The 25047-nt window shown below is 45.3% G+C and overlaps 1 protein-coding gene across 1 annotated transcript in view; it reads left to right on the top strand.

The window, feature by feature from the left end:
• Positions 1-25047, top strand: part of PDLIM4 (PDZ and LIM domain 4) — a 659501-nt gene that overhangs the window by 543237 nt on the left and 91217 nt on the right. The window contains exon 5 of the mRNA XM_069652514.1: positions 18987-19144. Within this exon, the coding sequence (XP_069508615.1) occupies positions 18987-19144 (158 nt within the window). The remainder of the gene's footprint in view (positions 1-18986; positions 19145-25047) is intronic.

Genomic DNA, 25047 nt, shown 5'->3' on the forward strand with positions numbered 1-25047 from the left:
CAGTCTCGGAAGAAAACATTAAAGTGTGAAGTTGACGTCCTTCACCAAAAGTGTTAAGAGTTCTCCTCGAATCCCAGCCTGGTTCTGATCCTTTTTCCGACTGAAGACTATTGTGCCTAAAATTAGACATTTTCATGACATTATTTTAGGAGCCTACACTGCAGTGTATGGTTAACTGAGCTGGTGCTGTATGGATAGTATGAATAACTGTGCTGTATAGTTTCCACAAGTCTTTTCTACATAACACAGACTGTCCTTTTTTTAAAATAATTCTTTGATCTGCTCGTTTGCACCTATTATCTCTTCAAATAGTTGTGAATTATGCATACAATGATTCTCACAACCCCGATCACAAGCTTTGGCCCAGATCACACTACCTAAGGGCGAGTCACTGGTATCTTAGAGAGGTTATTTCTGCCGCCTTGTTTATGAATTGTGAGCCATGATTGCAGGCTCTGCAAAGGTATAGCACGAGAGCCTTTGCTCTCCCACAACCACCTCTTTCCACCCAGTTGTCATGGCTTCTGTAGGAAAGTGGCCATGCCTTTGGGAAACCTTTATTGGGATTTTGTGCCAGAAAGAGATTGCCTTGAAATTCTCCAGTGAACCGGGTGGGCCAGACTCGCATGTATCTATGCAAGAAGCATGGTGCGCATGTGGGTGGCCAGCCAGGCCTTGCTAGAGAAGGCGATGGATCTGGCATGTGGGCCAGCGCTCTGGCAAGGCTTCAGTGATACAGCACACTGATGGCACATCAATCAGTGTATCCAGGCCCTCTACAGTGAGGCAGTGGCCTGGAATTACATCAATCAGCCGCAGCCAGGAGCCAGCGAGTGACGGCACTGCACGTACCACACAAACCCTCCTTCTACCAAATAGTTTGACATTTAAAAAAAAACAACTTTATTAAATTTCATTTAAAAATCTCTGGTTATCCGCCCTCCTGCCCCAGAACCAGGAAAGGCAACTTTTACTTTATTGGTCGGCCAAAAGGATTCATTAAAGTGGGTGCTACATGTGACCCACAGCAGCACAGCAGCCTGTGCCGCTACTGCTTTAACCGTAGCATCTAGCAGTAATAACCAAAATATATTGCTCGGCAGGTGGGCACTAAGTAGCAGCAGCTGCAGAGAGATGCCCACTGGTCCGCTGAACTTCATCAAAGCGCGCTATGTGGCATACAGCACACAGAGCTAGGAAGGGCTGTGTGTGGAAAAGAAGGGAGTGTCCCAAAGGGAAGGAACGGGAAGCCTGGGAGAGGCTTTACAAGAAAGAAGGAAGGGATGGTGATTGCCTGCCTTCCCAGGATGGCCGCTGTTTATGGCCGGCGGTTCATGGTCGTTTGACATAATGCTCTATTGATGACACGAAGCAATAGGAAATGCCGAGGTGCTGAGCCAAGTCCCTGTGCCTCAAGGAAGCACTGCACACACGCAACTCGTGGGCCTCAGGTCAGTGCATGGCCCGCCTAACTCTCCCAAACAGCAAGAGCAGGGCTCTTATTTTCCAAGGATGTCTGCCGGTCATCACCAAAGCCAGTGCTGGCCTCAAAACACCTCCCCACCTCACATCACCATATCGCTTTGGAAAATGTGTCCAACAAATAAGCTGTGATCTACTGAAGCTTAACAACTATACTTAAATAATGAGTATTTTGTGGAGCACTGTAGGCCAGCACTAGAGTTGTACATGTCCATAGAGATGTCTTTATGTGTTGTTCTTTGTCCAAGCACCCTTGGTGGCATGGGGCAGGGGCAATGTATGGAGTTCTCCTCGGCGGCCATTTTGAAAGTGTTGATTGTGTCAGCATGCGTTAGGACAATGGAGCCATAAGAAGAAGATCCATTATCTGAACTTAAGTGTTGTCATGTGTTCCTGGGATTTATCTAGTGCATTGCTGCCATTTGCGGCCCATGGAGTTTCGGGTTGACATTATGGTATGGGCCCTGTGAGCAAAGGGGCAGGCAGGAGTGTGGAGCAAGCTTGTCTGCGCTAAGGACGACTTGTAGTCTGTACGGGCGAAGCGGAAATGCATCCTTGAATGTTAAACAGGCTGTGCTTAGGAAAGTGAAGTGTATTTTTAAGTGTTTGAATGGAAAGTAAGGGCAAGGCCATGAGGAGTCTCTCATCCGGGTCTTGGGAGGGCGCACACTGCAGACGTCGCCTGTTTATTGGCGACTGAGGCAGAGGCGTTGCTAGAAGGGGGCTAAGGGGGCTATAGCTCCTGGTCTTTTGTTTGTAGCCCCAGATAGAATCTCAGGAGCTACAACCAAAAGGCTAGCTAGCCCCCGGTCCTGACATTTTCGACATTAGCTTAGCCCCTGGTCTTTTCCAGACCTAGCAACACCCCTGGACTCAGGTAAGAAAGTTAACAGAGTGCATTTGAATTTTACCATCAAACTTGACTGCAACTTCGTGGCAGATTTGAAGGGTAGAATAAAGACAAGAAGGCAGCATATGGAGATGCAACAGTTTGGGGTACACTGAATGGGGCACAATGGCGTAATTTTTGTCCTTGCACAGGAAGTATTAGGCACCACTTTGCTATCAGCAACCAGGCGAAAGAACGTCAGTTAGTTTCATGTCTGCCTAGAGGGAGAGTGAGTGAGGCAATCAATTACATGCCTCCCTACACAGAATCAGGGAGTGAGAGAGGCATTCAGCAACATGCCTGCCTAAATAGGGGCAGTGTCTGAGTGAGTCAGTCAACTTCATGCGTGTCTACACTGAGGCATTGAGTGTCCAAGAGAGGAAGTCAGTGTCATGCCTTTCTAAGCAGAGGCAGTAAGCGAGTTAGTCAGCCAGTAACATGCCTGCCTAGATAGAGGCAGTGAGTAAGTGAATGAGTGACTGACTGACTGAAGCAGTCAGTTACATGCATGCTCAGACAGAGGCAGTGAGTGTGAAAGCCAGTTTCACGTCTGCCTAGAGAGAGGCAGCGCGTGAGTGAGAGTAGCAGTCATTTATATACCTCCCTCGATAGAGGCACGGAATGAGTGAGAGAAATAAAACAAAAATCATGGTTCCATCGACCAAGAAGTGTTACAACACGCTTAGGTGCTTTGACTGAGCAAAGTTGCCAGAAGGGTAAGCAGGAGGGAGCTACGGGCACCCACGTGGGGCACACTAACTGGTAACGAGGTGGGCATTGATAGATAGGAGCACTAGTGCAAACCCAAGGACTGGGCTTCAAGGCAAGCGGGGGGCCCAGAGAGTCCAGTGACTGGGATGCCTAGTCAGCTAGGGTTAACTGCACTGACAGCGAGGGAAGTGGGAACAGGGATTAGAGTAGGTGATTGTGGAGGGAAGTGGTTATAGTGTGAGGGACAAGCTCATAATCCTTGGAAGCCAGACTGCAGAGGAATGCAGTTGTTTATGGTGGAAAGGCAGAGGGCAAGGCCCCTAAAAGGTTTTCTTTCTAGGGTTTTGGAAAAAGAAGTCAAGGAGAGTAATGAGACTTTAGGGGCTGATGTATTAACCCATTCATTTTTATCAGTGGGGATTTGTCCAGCAGTATCTTAAAAGTAGTGAACAGAACTTGGTGAATCGGTGGGTTATATGTGGGGGGGGTGCTGACATTGTGGTGATTCTGAGTGTCTGGAATGGCACAAGGAGTGCTGGCCATATAGAACATGGGGCCGGGTTGGATGAATAGGAGGGTGATGTGTACATCCTTGAAAGCACCAGATACACCCTAATGGGCTGCACACACAAAGGTGCTGTGAAAGGTTCCAACACCCTCCCCCTCACAGGGACCTACCAAAACTGTAACCCGCATCTACTCAAATAGTAAACCACACTAGACAGCCATCGACGCCAAAAGGATCAGTAACTGGCACAGATTATGCTGTTCGGTTACCGAGTGACATAGCATACCTGCAAGAGGGCACCACCTCCCAGTATTGTCCATAAAGGGACGGACATCTTCCATCTTGGCATCTGTAGTCTACTGAGGGCGCCGTGGCAGAGCTGGAACTCATGGAAGTGGAGGGGTCTCAAAACCCTCCTAGCTGAAGTTTATCCTTGCATTACATTCTGTGGCTGAGGGAAGTGGATTGGAGTGCGGGGTCCTGCATTCCAAAGTAAACAGAAGGAGAGGGTATCCAGTCCGTGGTACGTTTTACCGAAGCAGAAAATGCAGAAAAATACCGAACATTTTGGGGGGCGCAACCCCAAATAAAAAAAAAAGAGAAATCAGTATTTTTTTGGTACTTTTTACCTTGGTAAAACTTACCACTCTGAATTTTACTTCGGTAAAATCCTCATATAACCAAGGTGAGACCGTCTAATACTCACTCCGATACAAGCAGTGTGTGAGCAACTCTAGTGCTTTGAGAGTTTGCAATACACCCACAACAATGTAGAATATATGGATTGACAGCTGACAAGAAAATATCCCTTGAAATGTTATTTAAATTAGCTTTGGGAAGTTATTTTTCTAGCAAAATCCTGTACACTAAGGCATCAGCAAAATACACACCAGAACACACCAGAGTCACATGGCTTCCTGACAGCGATCCAATAAGATAACACCAGAAGCAAAGGAATGGCACAGGGAAATGGATAAAATTCACTCAGCGGATTAAATTGCTGGATTCTTTCCAAAATTCATCCGATTTGCGATTCTCGCCAATGGAACAAAATTGGTTGATTAAGATGTTTTCACTCCCGAAATTTCATTTTTTTAATGAAATGTCATTTTTTAGAGCGTGCCGTGAAACATTTTGTACAAAAGAAAAAGAATTTCCGAGAAAAAAATTTAATTTCACTTTCTTTACAAAATTTCATTTTAGGGGGTATAAAATGTTCCGGCATCACAGCTATGAATCTGAGAATGCTCACGACACACTAGTGCTGGGTTTGTCCACCAAGCACACACTATTCTTCTGCACAGTCTAATTGAAAACAGAAACAAATCTGGGCCATCCAAGCCCCATTACACACGATTTTTCAAATTTGCATACAATTTCAAGAGTCTTTGTTTTGCACGTGCACCTGTGTGCCGCAGCCACATATTTTCCAACCCGGATTCCATTTCTACAGGTGAAAATGTGGCGGCAAATAAGCACTCCACCTGGGCCGAGCAGCCCTCTCTAATGATTGTGTCACTGTCCTCCAACCAGCCTCTGCCAACCCCCTCTCCTCAGCTCCTCTCAATCAGCCTTATGGTCGTCCCATCCCCACCCCTCTCTTCCTCCTAACTGATGCTTTCCTGCATTGAGCTGGTCACTGCAGAAGTCCTTTCAGCTCTCTCCGTGTCTCTTAGTACCACTTCATCCAGCATACCTCCCCGCAGCACATGGCCTGCACCCTACCTTGATCACCATCATCTTCCACTTCATCAGTCTGGATTTCAGCCGCCGGCTCGACTGAAAATACTATTCTTGTGGTCACTAACTCCCCACCTTCTGCTCGTCACTCTAAGCAACCTTCTGTTCGGATCCTTCTTGTCCTCTGCTCTTTCCTGTTGATCACCCTACTCCTCTTCCCACGCTCTCTTCTTGGTTATGTTCTAGCTCTCTCCTGCAGTGGTTTCGATCCCACTTATCTGATCAGACCTTTTCTATTTCTTGGCCGGGCAAGCAGACTTCAAGTTTCCCTCGCAATATGGTGCCCCTCAGGGCTTTGTCTGTGGTCCCCTTCTTTTCTCGTCTTCTACCATTCCTCTCTTCTCTATTGTTGCCTCATTTGATCTTTCCAGTCACTTCTGTGCTGGTGATTCCCAGATCTTTGTGTCCTTTTCTACCCTCTCTGCTCCTTCTACTCCCATTGCCTGTTTGCTTGCTGCCCACACTTGAATGCATTCTCATTTTCTTCATCTTATTGTTTCAAAACCTGAAAGTTTCTGTTTCCCCTGACTCCACTATTCTTCTTCCAATTCCTCCTTCTGCTCTTTCTTTTCATCCTTCTGCACTCTCTCTTGCATCCTATGCTCGTAATGTGGCCGTTATCGTCGATTCTACTCTTTCTTTTTCTCTTCATATTTCCAACATTTCACATTCCTGTCACTTCTATCAGCAATATTTGCAAAGCTTGCTCTTTTCTTTCCTTTCATGCTACTAACTTGCTTATTCTGTCTCTTCTCCTTTCTTCTTCATTAGTGCTCTTCCATTTTAATCATATTTCCTGCTTACTAACTTGCTCCCTTGCGCACTATTTCGACCTCTGCTATTTACATCCTCTTTGGTCTCCCTCTTCTACTTTTCTGTCACTATCTTGGCTTTCATTTGACTCTCCTCTTCTATTTGATGTTCTTTGTGTCATCTTCAAATGCCTTTGTGGACTTGGTCCCCTCTCTATTATCGCTAGTCTCCATATGCAGACTTTCTGGTTCTTTACGTTCTGATATCATTGCTGTTCGGAAGCCTCTCTGAGTCCAATCCTACTTTCGCTCTTTATCACTCCTTGCACCAAAGCGTTGAGATTCCTTTCCTTACCTCGGTCTGTTAGGTCTTAACTGTTCGTGTCTGTATTTAGCTCTCCTCTCAAATCGCATCTTCTGCCTCCTCCAGTGTGATTCCCTTGTACTGATTTTTGGCAATCTTGCCTTCTTTGCTTATTTGTACTGTTATTAATTTGTGTGTAGCGCTTTGGCAAAGCGCTGTATAAATCAATACAAATTCAACACTGCCTCTCTCTTGGATCCTGTTGCCTCTCGCTTGCCTTTTGCAGATCGTATGGTTAGTGCCCCTGCACCTTCGTTCTCTGCACAACCCTCCCTGCTGCTTTACTTGGCCCTCTCATTCAACCTCTCACTCTGGCAATATCAACCTCTCTTACCCTTTTTCTGCATGTCCAGGGCCACTTGCCTCTGTCTCTGTAGAAGTACCTCTTTCACTCCTTGCGTTTTTCTCCTACAATCCCTCCTTCATTGCGCCCTTCCTCTTAGGCTCTCTGGCCCAATCTTAGTTTTCTAAGCTCTGCCTCCCCATGTGTTGTCTATCATGCCCTCATGATGGAGCTTCACTTCATCCATTTAGATAGCTCTTCATTCCTCTCACCGTTCCTTCCTCTCTCCTCCCTCCACTCACTTACCAACTCACTCCTGCCATCCCTGCTTCTGCCAAAGATCTTTTGCGTGCCTGCTCGCCCAGCGCAACTTGGCCAACACCACAAGGAGGTACCTCCATCCCTCCTTACATTTCTCTCTAGCCCACATGCCCTCTTTCTGCCTCTCTCTTTTGGACCCCTGCCCTTTTCCAAGTGCTTACTTTTTCTATCCTGCCTACCTACCGCTGCTACAATTCCTCCATGTGGTCAAGGCTCCAACGATCAGATTGGCCGTTCCCATGCCTGGTTAAGGAAGTGGACATTGCCAACTTCTCCTGCAGCTTTGCAATCCTTTCTGTAGGTGGGAAGCCTTCTCCTGCCAGTGCCAAGATTCCATAGACGGAGGCAGAGAAGATGAGCTCTGAGATGGGACACCTCGGGTTCCCACTAATTCAGGCCTAAATGAATCCAACCAAAGAAAATGATCCTATAGAACATTAAGGCTACAACTGTACTCGCAAAGAGGTCAGTGCCTGCAGGGGGAGGGGCGATCTAGATACCTGCCTGGAACAATTACTGAATGCAGGCCAACATTGTCTTGGGTGGATAGCTCAGGAGCAACGTGCTCGTCTTGGAAGAAAGATGACACGAAGCAACACGGGTTCGATCCCCGGGTCCGTGCTTAGAAACCTCTGGGTATTAAGCGCATCATAAATAAGCTATCATATCATAGAGGGGAGTTGGTCATTCTCGTCTGGATCCTGCACATTGCATGAGATGCCTTTTCCCCTTTTTGGGGAGGACCTTGCCTTTTTGGGACTAATTGTTTATCTGGGACATTCTCTTCATTGGAACACTTGAAAATACTAGCTAAATATTGTTTCTCTGCCTCTATTATTGACCAATCAACAGTAGGTTTTGTGGGCTCAACTATCATTTTGACAAACCAGCCAAGAACTAGTGATTTCAAATCATACCACAAATAAGTGAGGAACTCAAAACAACTCATGAACGTGATTGCCATGTCTTGTGCAAGTTACCGCCAGTAAGCACAATTGTTCATGCAATAACAAGCCCACAGTGATATGAGAGATTCACTTTAAAGAAAAAGGTTTATTGAAGAACCAGCCACGACCTGCCTCCGGACTGAAAACCTATTTCGTGTTTAACTTGCGTCTTCATTTGTGTTCCATTGGGGGAAAGGGAAGGGGTAAGGCCTACAGTGTTTAAAAGTGAGATTTAAACTGAAAAAGAGAATCTCTAGACAAAGTCTAGACAAAATGTGGTAGTACTATGGCATAAAACCACAATTGATGAGGGTTCAGGTTGTTTCAATACAACGCTTGCAGACAGTAGTCCTAAGTTTGTCCTTCATTCTGGGTCTGGGTTTAGTTATCCTTCATAGGTCAGGCAGTAGCTCACAGTTCCTGGAATATTTAAAGCATCCTGGAAACCTCATTCTTGGTTTCTGGGGTCTTTCATGGTCGTTTTAAGTCAGTCGGGATACCGTGTTGGTCCTCTGGACTTGAGTCTACCTACCACTCACGCCCCAAAGGTTGCCAGAATAGAGGTCATGCTTCAAGCTCCTAAATGAAGGCTCTAGGGTAATATATTGCTCCCCTCCTTGTTAGGCCATCCCCTGGACAATCTTAGTTATGTGGCATTGCCACCAGGTTCTCAAAATTACCTTCGACTGGCCTCCAGGCTGCCCATGACTCCTCAGCCACTTCAGCTCCTATCTGACCAGTTCCCCCTCATCCAGTGATCCCCCCTCTTTCACCTTGCTCTTTTGCTCCATTTCTTCTGCTGTCACCCTCCTGCAACAGCAGCCTTCCTTATTTCAACCTTTCTCCTACACTCTTTTCTCTTTCTCTACTCCCTCATCGCAGTCTTCTCCTTCCTCCTCTCACTTCTCTCTTTCTGTCTCTCTCTCTCTCTTTCACCCTATTCCTCTCTCTGCTGTCACCTATTCTCCTTTCTCCTCCCCTCCTTCTCACTTTATCGTTCTCCTTCCTTCTCTTCTCAAGTTCTCTCTCTACCTTTTTTCAGGGTGTTCTTCTTCCTTCTCTCCCCCTCCACTCTTCATCTTCCAGGTGTTAAATTTCCTCCCTTTTCTCACAACTTTCACTTCCAATAGTTCTCCTACATCCTCACATCCCTCTTTCTCTCCATCTTCCTCCTCCTTTGGATGTTCTTACACCTCCTCTCCCCTTCTCTCTCTTGTTCTCTCTCTCCCTCTTTCTCTCTTTTTCTCCCTGACTAGTCTCTTCCCTTTCCCTTCTCCCCTGTCTGCCTGTTTCTGTTGTTCACTCTCTCAATCGCTTCCACCAATTCCATCTAACTCCTAAATGCCCCCCTTATTCTCCCATAATCGGTTTAATTCTCTTCCCCGTCATAAAGGTGACACACATTGGTGCATTGACAGCACTTGTACCTGGTACAAGCCTTCCGATTGGTTTAGCTCAGTGTGAAATACAACTCCTGCATGTGTATCTATTTGCAGCATAGACTGGACCGCTGCTCCAGTCTATAAGGTAGCAGCCCACTATCATGTAGCCAGTTGACCTACTGCCGGCCACCTGACTCCAGCCTTGCACTATCCATGGCTGCCAGCATGGGACTTCCTCGTTCTGCCATCTTGTCCACAAGCTTCCTTGACTTGTGAGTGTAAGCCTCAATCTCTCTCTTGTAAACAGTGATCACCAATCAGTGCAAGGCACTCCTGTCATATCATGTGACTGAATAGGTGTGTTGTTTATATATAGGATTGAAATGGGATTATCATCCCCAGACAATTATTGTTAGGAAAGATTTCTCTTTTAGCAACTGTCCCTCCATATTCTATGGAACTCAAAACGTTTTGCTTTTGTTTTTACACCATGTCCTGACATCTCACCGAGGCCTTTTGCTCATTGCTATGGGGAAACTGACTCGTCCTTCAGACTGTCAGTACTGACAAACTGTTTTTCCTTTAGTTTTTTTACCTTATTGAAAGTTTGGTTAACTTTCTAACATGCACAATGCATCTTCCAATGCAGTGCAATGTTTTCTTTTGGTTATCTAAGATGTGCCTAACGACAAACTGGTGGTAGCTGTTACTTTTTCATCGTTTTTACTGTATTTTTCTTTAGCCTTGTCGCATTTACCGTGTTATGACAGGGCCGTTCCACAAGGTTTTTCGTTTTTTTCCTTGACCATGTTGTCTTTTTGCCTTCTTTCTGCCTTGCCAGGTCAGGAAAATCCTTTTTTGGTCTGGCATTGCCCGGTAAAAGCAATGCTTTTCAAGGACGAGTGCTTGCCTTGCGTGATGGCTCCCAGGACATGGGATGGGACTGTCTGGCCCCAATCCACATACTGGTACCTCAATTTCTAGTGTCCATGTATGAGTCATACCCACAATGATCCTTGATTGGACCATTGCTTGTGTCCATACGTGGTGCAGATTTTGCCATTGGAGGACTGAGTCTGATCACTTACTTGACTTTGGGATAAGAAGGGGAGCCCTACAGCCATTCTAGCAGATCTGAAGAGGACCCAAGTATCCTCAGTAGCCATGCAGAAGAAGGAACATCCTGAAGAGGCCTGGAGACCGACTCTTGCTGAAGTTCTAGTGGAGCCCAATCTAGCTGCTGATCTCAGAAGACCCTCGTTGGTGCTTCAACCCTCTGGACTGGGGGGAACAACTGGTCCCTACTTATTCTCGTAGCTCTGCAAGTGTGAGAGTTCACAGGTGTCACTCAGCCATCCAGTGGGCTTACCAACTCCAGTTTGGGCTACCGCAGTAGAAGATGGTTAATTCCCCGTTTGGCTCGCAACTCAAGGGGGTCTTCAGTTTGTCCAGCAAGTAACCCTCCTGCGAAATGTTCGCATCCCACCATCCATGAGTTCCGAGGTAGGAGGCTTTATTCGACCACGATCTCTGAGTCCCCCGGTGTCGCTGTGCATTGGTGACCGTCGTTGAAACTGGTTTTCTTGTATCTGGTCGAATGCCTAGAGAACGCCTGCATTGGTGTGTGCTACATTCATCCATGAGAACAGGTTGCACCAGCTCGTGGACCCGACCGGAACTCTTCTTGCACCTGCAGCTCCTGGGCTTCTTTGACCAGAACTAACAGCAGCGAAACCGACCTCTGGCATCCCTCCATCGACCTGGCAAGTCTGGAAATACATCGGAGTACAGGGGGGTAAGTGACAGTGGTACTTACCTGCTTCCCTATCTCTACCCTTTTAAAAGTTTTCGAAACATTTGAATAGTTCTACAACTGTTTGGCTTTAACAATACGTGTTGCTGAAAGCCCTCCAAAAGGTAGAAACAGTATTACTCTCCAGTATACGTCTTTATTCGACTTTTGGACCCATCTTCACGTCCCCAGGGTACATCCCCTAACTTTCTATCAGCTCCCAAACCTCTTGGAAACTTTGTCAACTTTTTTAGCACAAGTCACCATTCAGCCTAGGGCTGGACTTGATAAGTTAGGGTTGCAATTCCCATGAACAGTTAGTGCTATCACAAATTATTTTCCTCTGCCTTCCAGGTATTGGGGGGGCGGGCGTGGGGGCAATCTGATTGTTCTGCACCAACTACAGTGACTGTATGTATGTTGTGTGATAATGCTACCTGTTTTTAGTCATTTTTCATAGTGTGTTTTCTGGGGATAAAATAAATATAGTATTTTGTATACGTGTCTAAGTGTAATGCTTGGTGTTTCACTGTGCAAACTCCTTGTGGACATCTAAGCACTCTCGCATCTCCTGGAACTTAGCCTTGTCCGTTCTCCTTGCCACATTCATTGGTTTGGCTAAACTACCAGAAGTTCCCCTCTTTAATACAACAAGGGCGACCTCTTAAACATCTGTCCATCATGCCAGAGTTTAGAAATCCATTCTAACAATTTGGTGTACCGCGGTGACGATAAGGTCTAGGGTACCGCAGTGTTGTCCACTGGTGTAGTGCCTGGATTATATTTACCCAGAAGCACTGTGATGTGTTTCTTCTGGTAATGTAACAGTCACCTACGATACTTAGAAATATGGAAACAGGCTCCCATCCTCTGGAAACAAAGATCAACTAATACAGAGGCTAATAGATCAACACGAAAGTAGGATTGCTTCTTTGCCTTCCAATGGTGATGCAGAAGGTGCTGGGGCTGCTCCCAGTAGCAGTCATGGTGTTACTGTGACTGCCACTATTGAGAGGGAAGAGGAGGGGGAGGATAGTGATTCTAATAATGGCACTCTAATAACCGCAGAGGCTGAAGTTAGGTGGGAATTGAAAAAGGAGAAGCTCAAGCACAAGCAAAAAGAGCTTGAGTTTAACTTGGCAAAGCTTTAATTGCAATCTAGCTAGGAAATTATATTTGAGATTTCGCTTAAATCAGTTACAAACGAATGAAAAATTAATGATCTGGTTTTGGTTTAAAGATAACACTTACACTGGACAATGCCGATTCTGTGAAACTCACAACACCTTGGAATCTTTGAAACATTTAACAGTGTATTGTTCATTTTTCGAGGTTGAAAGAAGACTAATCTTTGGCGCACACATTCATTCCGAAGCAAGTCTAAGTAGAGGGAGTCTATGGCAAAGATGTATGTGGGGAAGGAGCCAAACTCTAATCCTTAGTCTAATGAAATTTCTTTCAACTTTAGAAGCTGATTTGTTTGAAAAGACTTTAAATGTCTATGGTCAGGATTGCAGTGAGGCTGATGCATCTATGTAGAGCTATAATGTCTATCTTATTGTAAGAAACTGCATGGCATGAATTCTTCACAAATGTCCGAAATGTATTATTCTGATGAACATCCTACTAGTAAGAATTGCTAGTCACAGGATATTCTTGAGATTTTGATCATACCAATTTATTAGGGATGATGTTGATTTTACTAAGATGCTCAGCCTTACAAGTAACATACTATCATTTGTAACTGTATGCTCTCTCGTTGTTTTAACAACTATATGAACTTAAGGATGGAATTGTGTTTTATGAAATATTTTGTAATAAGTGTTAATGGTTGAATACTTTTCCACCCTTTTATCTTTTGTTGCGGTTGGTGTTGTTGTTTAACTGATTTCAATTTTAATCTAATCCTTTTTTTAAATTTTGTGTTTTTATTACATATGAACTTGCAAAGGTTTTTTTTAACCATAAACAATAAATAAAATAAAAGCTTTAATTTGAGAGAATGGAGAGGCAGACGGACAGGGATCATCAGCTGGGGCTTGCCAGGATCCAGGCTTCACAAGTTTCTCCCAAAGGGTCTGGAAATGGTTCTGGGCCGTTTCCCATCCTATTATTCCTAAACATCTGCTCAAAGTGTACGATGAAAAGAATGACATCATGGATGACTGACAACCTTTGAGTATGCTTGTGAGGTGTAAGAAGTGGGTGAAGCTGATAAGACTGTATTGTTGATCAGCAGGATACCCCATTCTGGCTGCAGTGCCTTTATGGATATGTCAAAAGCTGACAGAAAAGACTTTGAAAAATTGAAGCAAGCTCTCACCATAAAGTTTGGGAAGACTTCTGCCCAATTCTTGAAGAGATTCTGGGAGTGCAAGAAAAATGAAAATAATACTTGGATATCATATGTAACTGATTCCTTGAAGAACCTGAGTGGCTGGGTTGAGGGCTAAAAGGTAACTACCTTTGGGGCAATGATCAATGTGGTCATGCTTGCACACATTTCTGCTTCTTGCTTCCCTGAGCTTAAGCAGCACTTGGCCGACTCTAATGAGATAGATCCTAAGACATTGGCCATTGCTGCTGATTTGTGGGTGTCACATAGAGTGTCCGATAAGGACAACCCTGTTTCTGGTAAGCAGGAGGAGGAGAAGAAGCAGAAGGAGAAAAAGGGTGGGTCATCTGAAAAATCCTCATTCCAGAAGGGCCACAAAAAGGTTTAATAAGGGTAAGTCATGTGTTGCGGAAAAGGGTAGTGAGAAAAGCAATCCCAAGCACAACAGTAGTTACTCTATGCCTCCCTATATGCACAGATCCAGTGGATCTTGTGTAGCTCTTGGAGCAAACGACCATGTGAAGGGGGACCCCAGATGTAAGATTAAGACCTTAGGTGTGCACTCTGTGAATCTGGACATCTCACATGAGGAAGAAGACATACTCAGAGAGGCATCCTTCGCTTCAGATTCCTTACCCCGTGGGATAGGATCTGAAGTAGTGTTTGCTTCCCTGGGATCCTGGGAACCTAGAGTTACTAAAATGGGGTAGATTTGATTGAAAAAATGTGACTGAATCTATTTTACCAAAAATCGAAAATTAACTTTTTGAACTATTTTTTGAATGCACGGGGAGACCCCCCACATTCCCCTCGTACCACTCCCTACCCTAACTTGTACCCTTATCCCACATCCCACCTATTATGCACTACGCATATACAACATTACCTACCATTTTTGGTCAAATAAATGCAGTCATTTCTCCTTAGGTAACATTGCATTCGGTTAAATCTACAGTATCAGAGTTGTTGAGGCCTATGTTTCCATTCCTGACAATACTAAGCATTATTTCAAGGATAGTGTGATGGTAGATGGTGCAGACACCTCTGCAATTAGGGACACTGCAGCCAGGAGAACTGTAATGGATTCCACATTGGTAAACTCAGAGAAACTGGACAGAGCTCCTCTCATGCCTACAAAGTTGGCTGATGGACCCCCCTCAGGTTTCCAGTTATGCCTGTAACTCTAGCTATGAATGGTAGAGTAGTAAGTATACCTTTTAGTCTGCTGGGGCAAGTCCCTGTAAAGTTCTACTAGGGAATTATCGCAGAGATGAGACCCCTCTTCCTGCAATTGGTGCATAAGTTCCCCCCTTGCAGGTCATTTTGGGATAAAGAAGACCCAAGAGAGGTTATCCATACATTTCTACTGGCCTATGATTGGAGGCCAGGTAGATAGCCATTTTAGGAGTTGTGCCAAAGATTCAGGTTCCAATAGTACCCCTTCCTGTAGTGGCTACTCCCTTTGAGAGGGTAGGAATTGTCAGCAGGTCAATTCTGGTAGTAGTTGATCATGTTACCAGATATCCTGAGGCCATCCTACCGAAGACAAGAACTGCCTGGTCCGTTGCTAGGGCATTACTTATTATTATTATTTATTATTATTATTATTATTGTTATTATTCAAATGTAATTATTATTATCTTTACTAGGGTTGGCTTCCCTAAAGAGGTTGTGTGTGACAGAGGTTGCAACTTTATGTCCACGTACATGCAAGCCATGTGGAAGGAGTGTGGCGTCTCCTATAATTTTTCATCAGCTTATCATCCACAGACAAATGGCTTAGTTGAGAGATTCAACAAAACTCTCAAAAGCATGATTGAAGCTCTTGAGGAGCCCCAAAGGAGAAGGTGGGATCTCCTTATGCAGTGCCTACTCTTTGCCTGCAGAGAGGTGCCTCAAGAAAGGGTTGGATTAATTCCCTTTGAACGTCTTTTTGGACACTCTATCAGAGGACCCCTTGGTAAATATAGTTAAGGAAGGATGGGGGCTCTCCACTCCTCTTATCACTACAAATGTGGTGGACTATGTGCTTGGCTGAAGAAAGAGGATTGCTCTACTAATGGCTCAGGCCAAAGACAGGTTGAAGGCTGGTCAGGCTTTGTTAACACATTGGTATGACCAGAAGGCTTTTCTTATTAATTTTATTCCAGACCAAGAAGTCCTGATTTTGTATCCCATACAGCCTAGAGATTTGCAGGACAAATGGTCAGGCCCTTACAAAGCAGTAGAGAAACTTGTTGAGGTGAACTATTTGGTGGATAATGCTACCTGTTATTAATCATTTTTCATAGTGTGCTTTCTGGGGATAAAATAAATATAGTATGTTTGATACTTACTGTCCAAGTGTAATCCTTGGTATTTCACTATGTCAACTCATTGTGGACCCCTGACCACGCTCACATTTCCTTAGACTTAGCCTTGTCCACTCTCCTTGCTACCTTGATTGGTTTGTCTAAAATCCCAGAGGTTTCCCCTGTTCACTACAAAAAGGGTGGCCTCTTAAACATCTGTCCACCAGGCCAAAGTTTAGAAATCCATTCTAACAATGATGTTAGCTTCCAGTACCTGTCCATGGTTTTCCTGGACTCTGTGGAGCAGGCAGTGCCTATTCAGCCGTTACCCAGGGCCCAGAATCTGTCAGAGTGCCTCACAGGCTAGGATGGGATGGAAGAGCTGGAGGATCACTGCACACTGCCTCCACAGCCCACATAACAGAGGTGGTGTCACCCAAGTGACTCCAGATTCCCATACCACACGCCTCTTTATGTGACTTTCTCCCATCTACCATATCCCGTTTACACATTGTGCTGTTACTTTGTTTATTATTGTAAAGATGCCTGAAATAGCAGGTCAGTACCAAACATTTAAAGGATGAACACAGTGCATATCCCTGAAAAGAAGTATCGAAGACTTAGTTGATGAAATAAATATCAGAATGGGAGACTGGTGGTAGGCAAGAGGGCCGCTCCCGACCTTTGCTCCAGTGAAGCCTCTTCTGTGGGTCTGCGGGTGCCTTCTGGAGATGGTGAGCTCCAGGAGGGTCTGGAAAAATTGGCGGCTGTGGCGAGAATCAGCCGTCCTGGTTGTAAATATGGGTGCATCCGACAAACTTCTCCATGTCTTCTGGCCAATGATGGTGGCACCCGTTTGAATGAGGAAAGGAAAGTCCTGGTGTGCACAGTGAGAGCTTCATGAAAGTTTGGTGAGGAAAAGTGAAGGTCAACCTTTGATGACCAATTATAGAACCAGTATTGATTGTGGCGGCTTAACCAATGCTGCTGTAGATGCTTTGCTGCGAGAGCTGCTAGCAGAGCCATTCAGAGTAAGCAGCAGGTGAAAGTAGTGTGGGGGCTGATTCTCCCTCCCTGTTAAAGGTAGGGGGGATTAGAAATATGGTGGTAGGTCGGCAAATAAAAAAGGGGAGAGCAACTTTTTTCAACCCTGTGCTCGATGGCAGCATGATCGGAAGGTTTGTTGGAAACATAGACTGGTGATTGAGAAGTTAGCAAAGAACTCATAGAGATCATGCCCACTATTAATGCCCTGCATGGAAATATGGACGAATTGGGACATTGTGTGACAGAGATTGATCCAAATGGGAAGCTATGGGAAGGTGATGAAAGAGAGATCAGTAAAATGAAGAAACAGGTGGAGATTTTGAGCACCAGAATCACAGCTTCAGAGGCTCTTGCTCAGGAACTTGGGGAGTCAAAAACAACTGCAGTGTTATCCCGGACCAAAAGATTGAAAATGCAGTGTAGGAGGGCCTCAAACATATAAGTGCATCGAATATCAAGAACGATTGATGAAGTGGACCCGTATCCCATACTGCAGACTGGGCTGGATTGAATGTTGGCCAGACAAGAGGACTCAGTTTGCTCTCCACAGTACCAATAACGCTTGTGAAAGGAAGTGGCGTTGCGGTTGTAGCAGCCCTTCGTAGTAAAGATGACAGTGGAGCTGAAAAATGCTACTGTTAAGGGATTCTTGGAGAGGGTAGGCTGGGCAATTCTTAATTTACTTGATTTGAGCCTGTAGTCCATACTCAAGTGGAAAGCATTTTTGGAAGCGGGCATGGACTTATCAGTTCTGCACATTCGAGCCTCCATCTGGGTCGGCAAAACTAAAAGTGTATAAATACTAGAGATATAGATGTTTAGACACTTATGCAGCTGTGACAATTTTGAAGTATACCCACGCTGAGTCTCCTGCCTGATGGACTGTAGTGTTGTACAGTGTTGGCTTGTACACATCCCTGACGGTAGCCTTGGAGAACATACTCATTTCTACCACTTTTGATTCCTACTTAAGAATAGGGCCCCTCTGTTGGGTGGCTAACTCTTTATTGTTCATAGCTATGGTGTATTTTGGGGGTTTCCTTGTTCACCCTCCATCTTTGATCACACCCCTCTCTCACTTCCTTAGCGCAGCCTATCCTCCTTTGTTGCTTGGTTTTTCTTGAAAGGTATTTGTTTTATTTCAAACTGAGCATTTAACTTCTTTTTCCACGGTGGTGCTGCCTCTGTTTTGTCTTGTTCTGAAAGACTCAATAAAATGGAAGTAGGACAAAATAACAAGCTATGCCCACCTAAATGAAAGGTTCACATTTCTTTTAGAAAATATTATTTTCCTTTTCAAAATATTTTGAGGGACAGGACATTGATATCGGTTGTACCTTTTGAAACAGCTATGGTGAGTACAGAGAGTGCTAAGAGGTACTGGCTGCTCAACCTCTGTGCATTATGATTAAGGCTCCCAGTTTTCTAGTATTTAGTTTTGCACCATTTATGTCTCTATTTATCCATATTTATTTTTGTCATGTTTTCTGTATTTATCCATATTTATTTTTTGCTCCGTGAAAAGAAATAAATTGCAATTTGTATTTTTCCACATTTATTTATATGAAAAAACACATTAGCGCTTGGTCGCCTGGAATGAAAAGGTCCTAGAGCTGCATTCTTGCACAACAAGTCGAGGACTGCATATATGTAGCCATTTAAACAACCTAAAAAATTAAATTCCTTGTTCAACCTCCCCTGTTGTGTTGCTTTGCAAAGCCTTTGACTTGCAATGCATGTTTGACAACTGAAAGACCCAACCAAGAGACATGCATTTCTGTTTTTATCCATTTTTTGCAAACAAATACTAGAAGGAAAAGGAGTGATTTCTGTCTGTATTTATGTGTAAAAATCAGTAAAAACAGAAAACTGGGAGCTTTAATTATGATGAACATGAACATCATCTCAAGCAACAGCTGAACATCTCTGACATCTTCATGAACACATCCAGCATTCCAAAGTCTGTCTGACATTGCAGAGGTCGAATGCTTTCAATGTGTGAGGAGAGCATTCGTTGATTATGTTCTGTATTGGTAGGAAATGTGCTAGAGTGCGTTCAGAATCCAGCCTTAGAAGACAAGGCTGACTTCTGTGTGTTGGGAAAGGCGCTCTGACATGTTTGGTCTACCTCTCCCTATCCAGTGCCGACAGCCAGCGGCCTCTTACCAGGCACCGGAACGGGATCGATGTGAACTCAGACGTGTACCGGATGCTCCAGGATTACGAGGAGCCAGTATCGCAGCCGAAGCAGTCGGGATCCTTCAAGTACCTGCAGGGCATGCTGGAGGCTGGCGAGAACGGTAAGGCGAGCGTTGCGCCCACTGTCTCATGTATTCATAATGGGAGATATGTATTTAAAGATTTTAAATCTCCAGCGTCGTGAAAAAGGTAAAGGCCATTGGCTGCCTAGTGTAGTGCTTCAGACATCCTTAGGAAACAGAAAAAGGCGTCTAAATTACTACACTAAGCAGCCAATGGCCTCTACCTTTTTTTTTACTACGCTGGAGATTGACACTTCAACTTGAGGTCATTATGCTGTGTTTTCAGTGCTGGCGGCAATTAACGCCACTGTCGTCGTTTCCATTTATTGATGGTTTCTGGGCCCTTTTGGCACCCATTCTACCACTTACATCCTCTCCCACCCAAACCCCTGCCAGCTGCCTCCTATGAAGGGCGGTGGTACAGTGATGGCCATAAGCGAGCTCTTATGAGCGAGGAGGCAAGCTTCCCGTTCCAGCTTCCGGGCAAGGCCGAGGCAAACTTTAAGCATAAATAAGGGCACACGTCACACGAGCATCAGAAGAACTTTCTGGAACGTTCTCCATGAGCAGTCCAAGAAGAGCCGGTAGGGTTTGTGAAAAATGTAGCAGCAGCTGCGACCGCCTTGGTGTGGAATCCCCCCTCCCGCCCCCCTGCACTTCATGTACTAATGGCATCCTTTAACCCTCTAGCGCAGAGCTCTGCAACTGTTGGTGTTGGACTGCAACTCCCATCATCCCTAGCCAGCATTGTCAATGGTGAAGTGCAGCGGATCTCCAATAGAGTCACCCTTTGGCTACACTAAACTACCTTTGCAGATCATCATTAGGTTGCTTTGTGAATTGCACACCACCCTTTGATGATCGTTTGGGTTCCTTATTGTAATGGCTCTTTATAACGCACTTCTTACCCAAAGGTTTCTAAACGCGGACCCGAGGATCGAACCTGTGCTGCTCCGCCTCGTCTCGCATTGAAGTTGGCCCTGACCTAAAGGAATCTGAATAGAAACACATGACTATAATGGCGAGGTTCCTCTGCCTCACGCAGAGCACCTTCACCTCTGAGGTCCATTCCCCCTTCCAATGAAACCCTTCCCAGTATTTCTGCTGTGACTCCAAGGTCGGGGTGCGGTGCATGGCGGGGAGCTCAGGGCTGTCTCGCCTCCCTGATAGTGTCGTCTTACATGAGCAGGATCACCCACCATTATTGAAACTGCACCAAAGACAGACACTGCATTTTTATGGAATGGAAAGTTTCACTGCCAAACGTGGTGTTTGTTTTCATACTGATAGCTCCAAACTGTTTCTGAAATGAGAATAGTTTCCTGCTGTGAGTTTGACAGCGTTTCTGAAGGACACTGCTACCTCGACCGGATTCCTGCAGCCCGGCGGGGGGAGCTGCGGGAAAGAATAGCAGAGCCTTATTGGCTTTTTGGGACTATCCCAAACATTTCTGATAGCGTTTTTTAGATTTACAGAAAGCATTTTATAAGAGAACTATTCTGTTGATATGCGACACCCACCTAGCTGCCCTAACAGCTGCCCTGTTCAGACGCCCCAGATTATACCGCTTGCAACCCTGGAACAGCAAATGCAAAACTGTCCATTTTCAAATTGGGCAAGAAAATGTAAAAAATAGTACTACAAAGTTGACACATTTTGCAGTTCAAACATCTGGCACATTTGATTTAGTCCTAAGACTAAAGGAGAATTCATTTTAGCTCTCGCCAGAGCGAGCTTTGTCTCTCTGACAGAGCTATTGCTGGTTCATCAGATCCATCAGCTACTCTGTAATGCACAAAGCATCTCCTGAAGCCTTCAATTATTGTATTTCTCTGCAGACCAACGTTCTGTGTCATTGTTTCAAGTTATTTTCACAAGTCTTCCCCACCCTTTGTCACCGCTATGATTCCCCGACCCATCCTTGCAGGATAGCTGCTGCTTCTCTCAACATTTTTCATTTAGCCAACACCTTTGAATCAGGCAATGCCAGTAAATAAGCCATTATGCCTTCTACCAAAGATGGGGAGAGGAATACAAGGAAATGTCTGAAAACAAAAGCCTTTCTGGGCTAACCAATCATGATGTCCACCTTTTCTGTTCACTTTTTCCCTCAGATGGGGCACAGACGCCCTATTTTTTATAGTCGGGCACTTCTGACAATGTCTGTTGCCCAATTGGGAGTAACAGGAGCTGCAGCCATGGAGGTGAGAGGTGCAATTGGAAACTCCTGCTCCACCCCCACTATTTATCCTCCCCTCTCTCTGGCTCACATGGTGAGGGAAGCTGAGAAACAAGGGAGCGGGGAGCTAAAAGGGGCTGGCAGGGTGGGCCGTTTGGTAGCAAGGGATCTACAAGAAATCATGGAAGGAAACAGGGGGGAGCAGATCACCCAATCTTAGATAGGATGGAGAGTGGAAGGTGTGTGGACGTAGGTGCCATTCATTGAAGATGAGGGTTGTGAGCTCCTTCCAGAACTGTAGAAGTGAGGGGGCGAGTCTGATGTTGATGGGCAGGTGGTTTCATAGTCTTGGGGCATAGACAGAGAAGGCCTGTCTTCTGGTTCTTTCCCTCCTGCACCGGCAGATTTCTAGGCTTTTAAGGCTTCTGCTGGCATGTAGAACTTATCCAGCTACATATTTCCACCTTGCCTAACTTGCCTGCTCATGCCATTCCACGCATTTGCCTTTTGATCTCACCTGTTGGGCTGAGCCACTCTTTGGCCCATCAGTTTAATGACCGTGGCATTCATTGTCTTGCCATTTTGCTTTACTTTACTTTTCTGCATTTGTTCATGCCCTAGTTTCCGGGAGAGGGTCATGGTGGTGGATTTTTGTGGTACACTCTTTGCATTTGTGTTGTCTCGCACCCCTCTTGCTATTGAGGTGCTCATCCTGGTTTTACTGCGCTCATCATTCTTCTTCTTTTGGGCTAGTTGATCTCAACAGCTTCCTGCTCAAAAAGCTTTCTGCCGACCAATCCTGTCTGGCTAACTACCATCCTATCTCCATTACCCTCTTCCTGGGCAAACTCTTGGAGAAGCTGTCCATCCCCCAAGGTACCTGCCACACTGAATCTGTTGGTTGTGTCTACAACCACCAGTCTGACTTCAAGCTGGCAGAGGCATGGAAACTGCACTCCTGAACAGCTGTGATGACTTGCTCTCTAATCTCGATTCCAACTCTCCTTCCTTTTTCATCCTTCTTGACCTTTCATCTGCCTTTGATACAGTCAATCATGCCACCTTTATAAAACAATAATACTGAGATACTTCTCATTGGGACTCCAGCTCCCACCTTCCCTCCTACACTCTGGCCGCCCTACATGGGCCCCCTCCCTTCATTCACCTGTGAGGCAACAGACCTTGGTGTCATCTTTGACTCCTCTCTATCCTTCTCTCATGGACCTTGCCAAGAAGTCTCACTTTCAGCTGCACTTCTGTTCAGAAAGATTTCCCTTAGTTGCAAGGTTCCCTCCATTTATGGACCCCCAAACCCTTTGCTTTTGTTTGGCTTACCTAACCTAACTTTTTCCAGTGAAGCTGACCAAAGGAGTTTGTCGGTCCCCCTTCAAGTAAGACCCTTCCTGCTACAACTGGTGCATGAAGCTTCTCTAGCTGGTCACCTTGCATTCAAGAGAACCAAGCAGAGGCTATCCATGCATTTCTACTGTCCCAAGATGGGGTCCAGGTAGAAGGCCATTGTAGGAGTTGTGCCACTTGTCAGAATTCTAGCAAGAGTGGCTCAACAATCCATGCTCCGCTGGTTCCACTCCCCATGGTGGGGGTACCATTTGAAAGAGTAAGGATTGACATTGTTGGTCCCCTTGATCCTCAGACATTCTCTCGCAATAGTTTAATCTTACTGCTGGTTGACCATGCCATTAGATGTCCTAAAGCCGCCCATTCGAAGACTGTGACTGTCAAGTCAGCTGCAAAAGATTTACTTGACATTTTTACTAGGGTTGGCTTCCCTAAAGAAGTTGTGTCTGACAGAGGCAGCAACTTTATGTCTAAGTACATACAAGCCATGTGGAAAAAGTGTGGGGTCACTTATACATTTTCACCGGCTGATCATCCACAACTTAATGGCTTGGCTGAGAGGTTTAATATAACTCTGAAAATCATGATTGGGACTCTGGAAGAATCTTAAAGGTGGGAATCTCCTGTTGCCATCCTTACTCTTTGCCTACCGAAGGGTACCTCAAGAGGGTGTTGGTTTCAGCCCCTTTGAGTTTCTTTTTGGTCACCTTTTTAGGGGAGCACTGGCTATAGTCAATAAATGGTGGGAGCTCCCTACGCCTTCCATCACTACCAATGTACTAGACTATGTGCTGGGGTTAAGGAAGAGAATGGTCCTTCTGATGGCTCAGGCCAGTGATAAGTTGAAGGCAGGTCAGGCTCTGGTAAAACATTACTATGACCAGAAGGCTTCACTTATTCACTTAACCCCAGGCCAAGAAGTCCTGATTATGAACCCTATGAGGCCTAGGATACATTTTCAGGTGCTTACACAGTTGTGGAGCAGCTGGGTGAGGTAAACTATTTAGTGGACCTTGGGGGGCTGGGTCAGGCTCCCAAAGTGTTCCACATAAATAGGCTGATGGCTTTCATCCCTACGGTTGAAATAGCATCACTACTTTTGCCATCAGACAGAGGAAGAGGAATCCGAACTTGTTCCAAGGTTGCCCTTCAGATGGCTCCATTGAGGGTGTCATCAGGACAGATGCTCACCCCTTGCCTAGAACCGATGAGCTGGTTGATACCTTGGGTGCCTCTAAGTACCTCAGCACAATTTACCTCACTGCAGGGTATTGGCAAATAGCCCTAGCAGAACATGTCAAGGAGAAGACATCACTCTCAACCCCAGAGGGTATTTACCAGTTCAGGGTAATGTCCTTTGGATTAAAGAATGCACCTACCACTTTTCAAAGGCTTATGTATCATGTCCTAAATGGGTTGGATGAATTCTGCTTAGCAGCATATCTGGATGATATAACAGTTTTCAGTGCCACATGGGAAGAACATGTGAAACACTTGTGAATAGTATTACAGGCTCTTCAGAAGGCCCACTTGACCATCAAGGCCAGTAAGTGCCAGCTTGGACAAGGATCTGCCGTCTACCTTGGATATGAAGTAGGTGGACGGAGGATTCAGCCTCTACCCAGTATAGTGCAAGCAGTACAAGACTGGCCTACCCCCACTACAAAATCCCAAGTGAAAACCTTGTTAGGTCTCACTGGGCATTACAGAAACATCATGGCAGATTATGGTTCCAGAGCTGCCCCTCTGACTGCTCTCACTACTCTGAAGAAACCCAAGAAGGTCTCTTGGTCTGAGGAGTGTGGGAAGGCCTTCAATGGCTTAAAAGACTCCCTGTGTCAGGCCCCTGTTCTCAAGGCCCCTGACTACAAACGTGCTTTTATTGTACAGACAAATGCCTCTGACACTGGGATAGGTGCTGTACTATCACGGGTAGGTGAGAAAGGCAAGGAAACCCGATTGGATTATTAGTCACCAGTTTAAGGACAGAGAGCTCAGGTTGTTTAATATAGAGAAATAATGTTTCTCTGTCATGTGGGCCCTTAGGAAGTTGAGGCTCTAGCTCTATGCGACCCATTTCACTGTGAAAACTGACCATATGCACTTAAAGTGGCTAATGAACATGAAGGGAGAGAATCCTAAATTGCTCAGGTGGTTCTTAACCCTGCATGGGTTTGACTTCACCATTTGAGCACAAGCCAGATATCCAACATTGCAATGCTGATGGGTTGTCCAGAATGTTTAGTCGACCTGAACATGAGACTCATACAGGGGTGGATTAATTCCCCCTGTCTTTAGGTCTGGGGGCGAGGGGCACGTTTTAGGAAATATTTACCTTAGGTAAAATTTTCCCTCCATTTATGAACCCTCCAAACTTTTTTCTTTTGTTTGACTTACCTAACCT

This window comes from Ambystoma mexicanum, chromosome 3p, assembly GCF_040938575.1.
Source record: "Ambystoma mexicanum isolate Mex_15411 chromosome 3p, UKY_AmexF1_1, whole genome shotgun sequence".
Taxonomy (NCBI): domain Eukaryota; kingdom Metazoa; phylum Chordata; class Amphibia; order Caudata; family Ambystomatidae; genus Ambystoma; species Ambystoma mexicanum.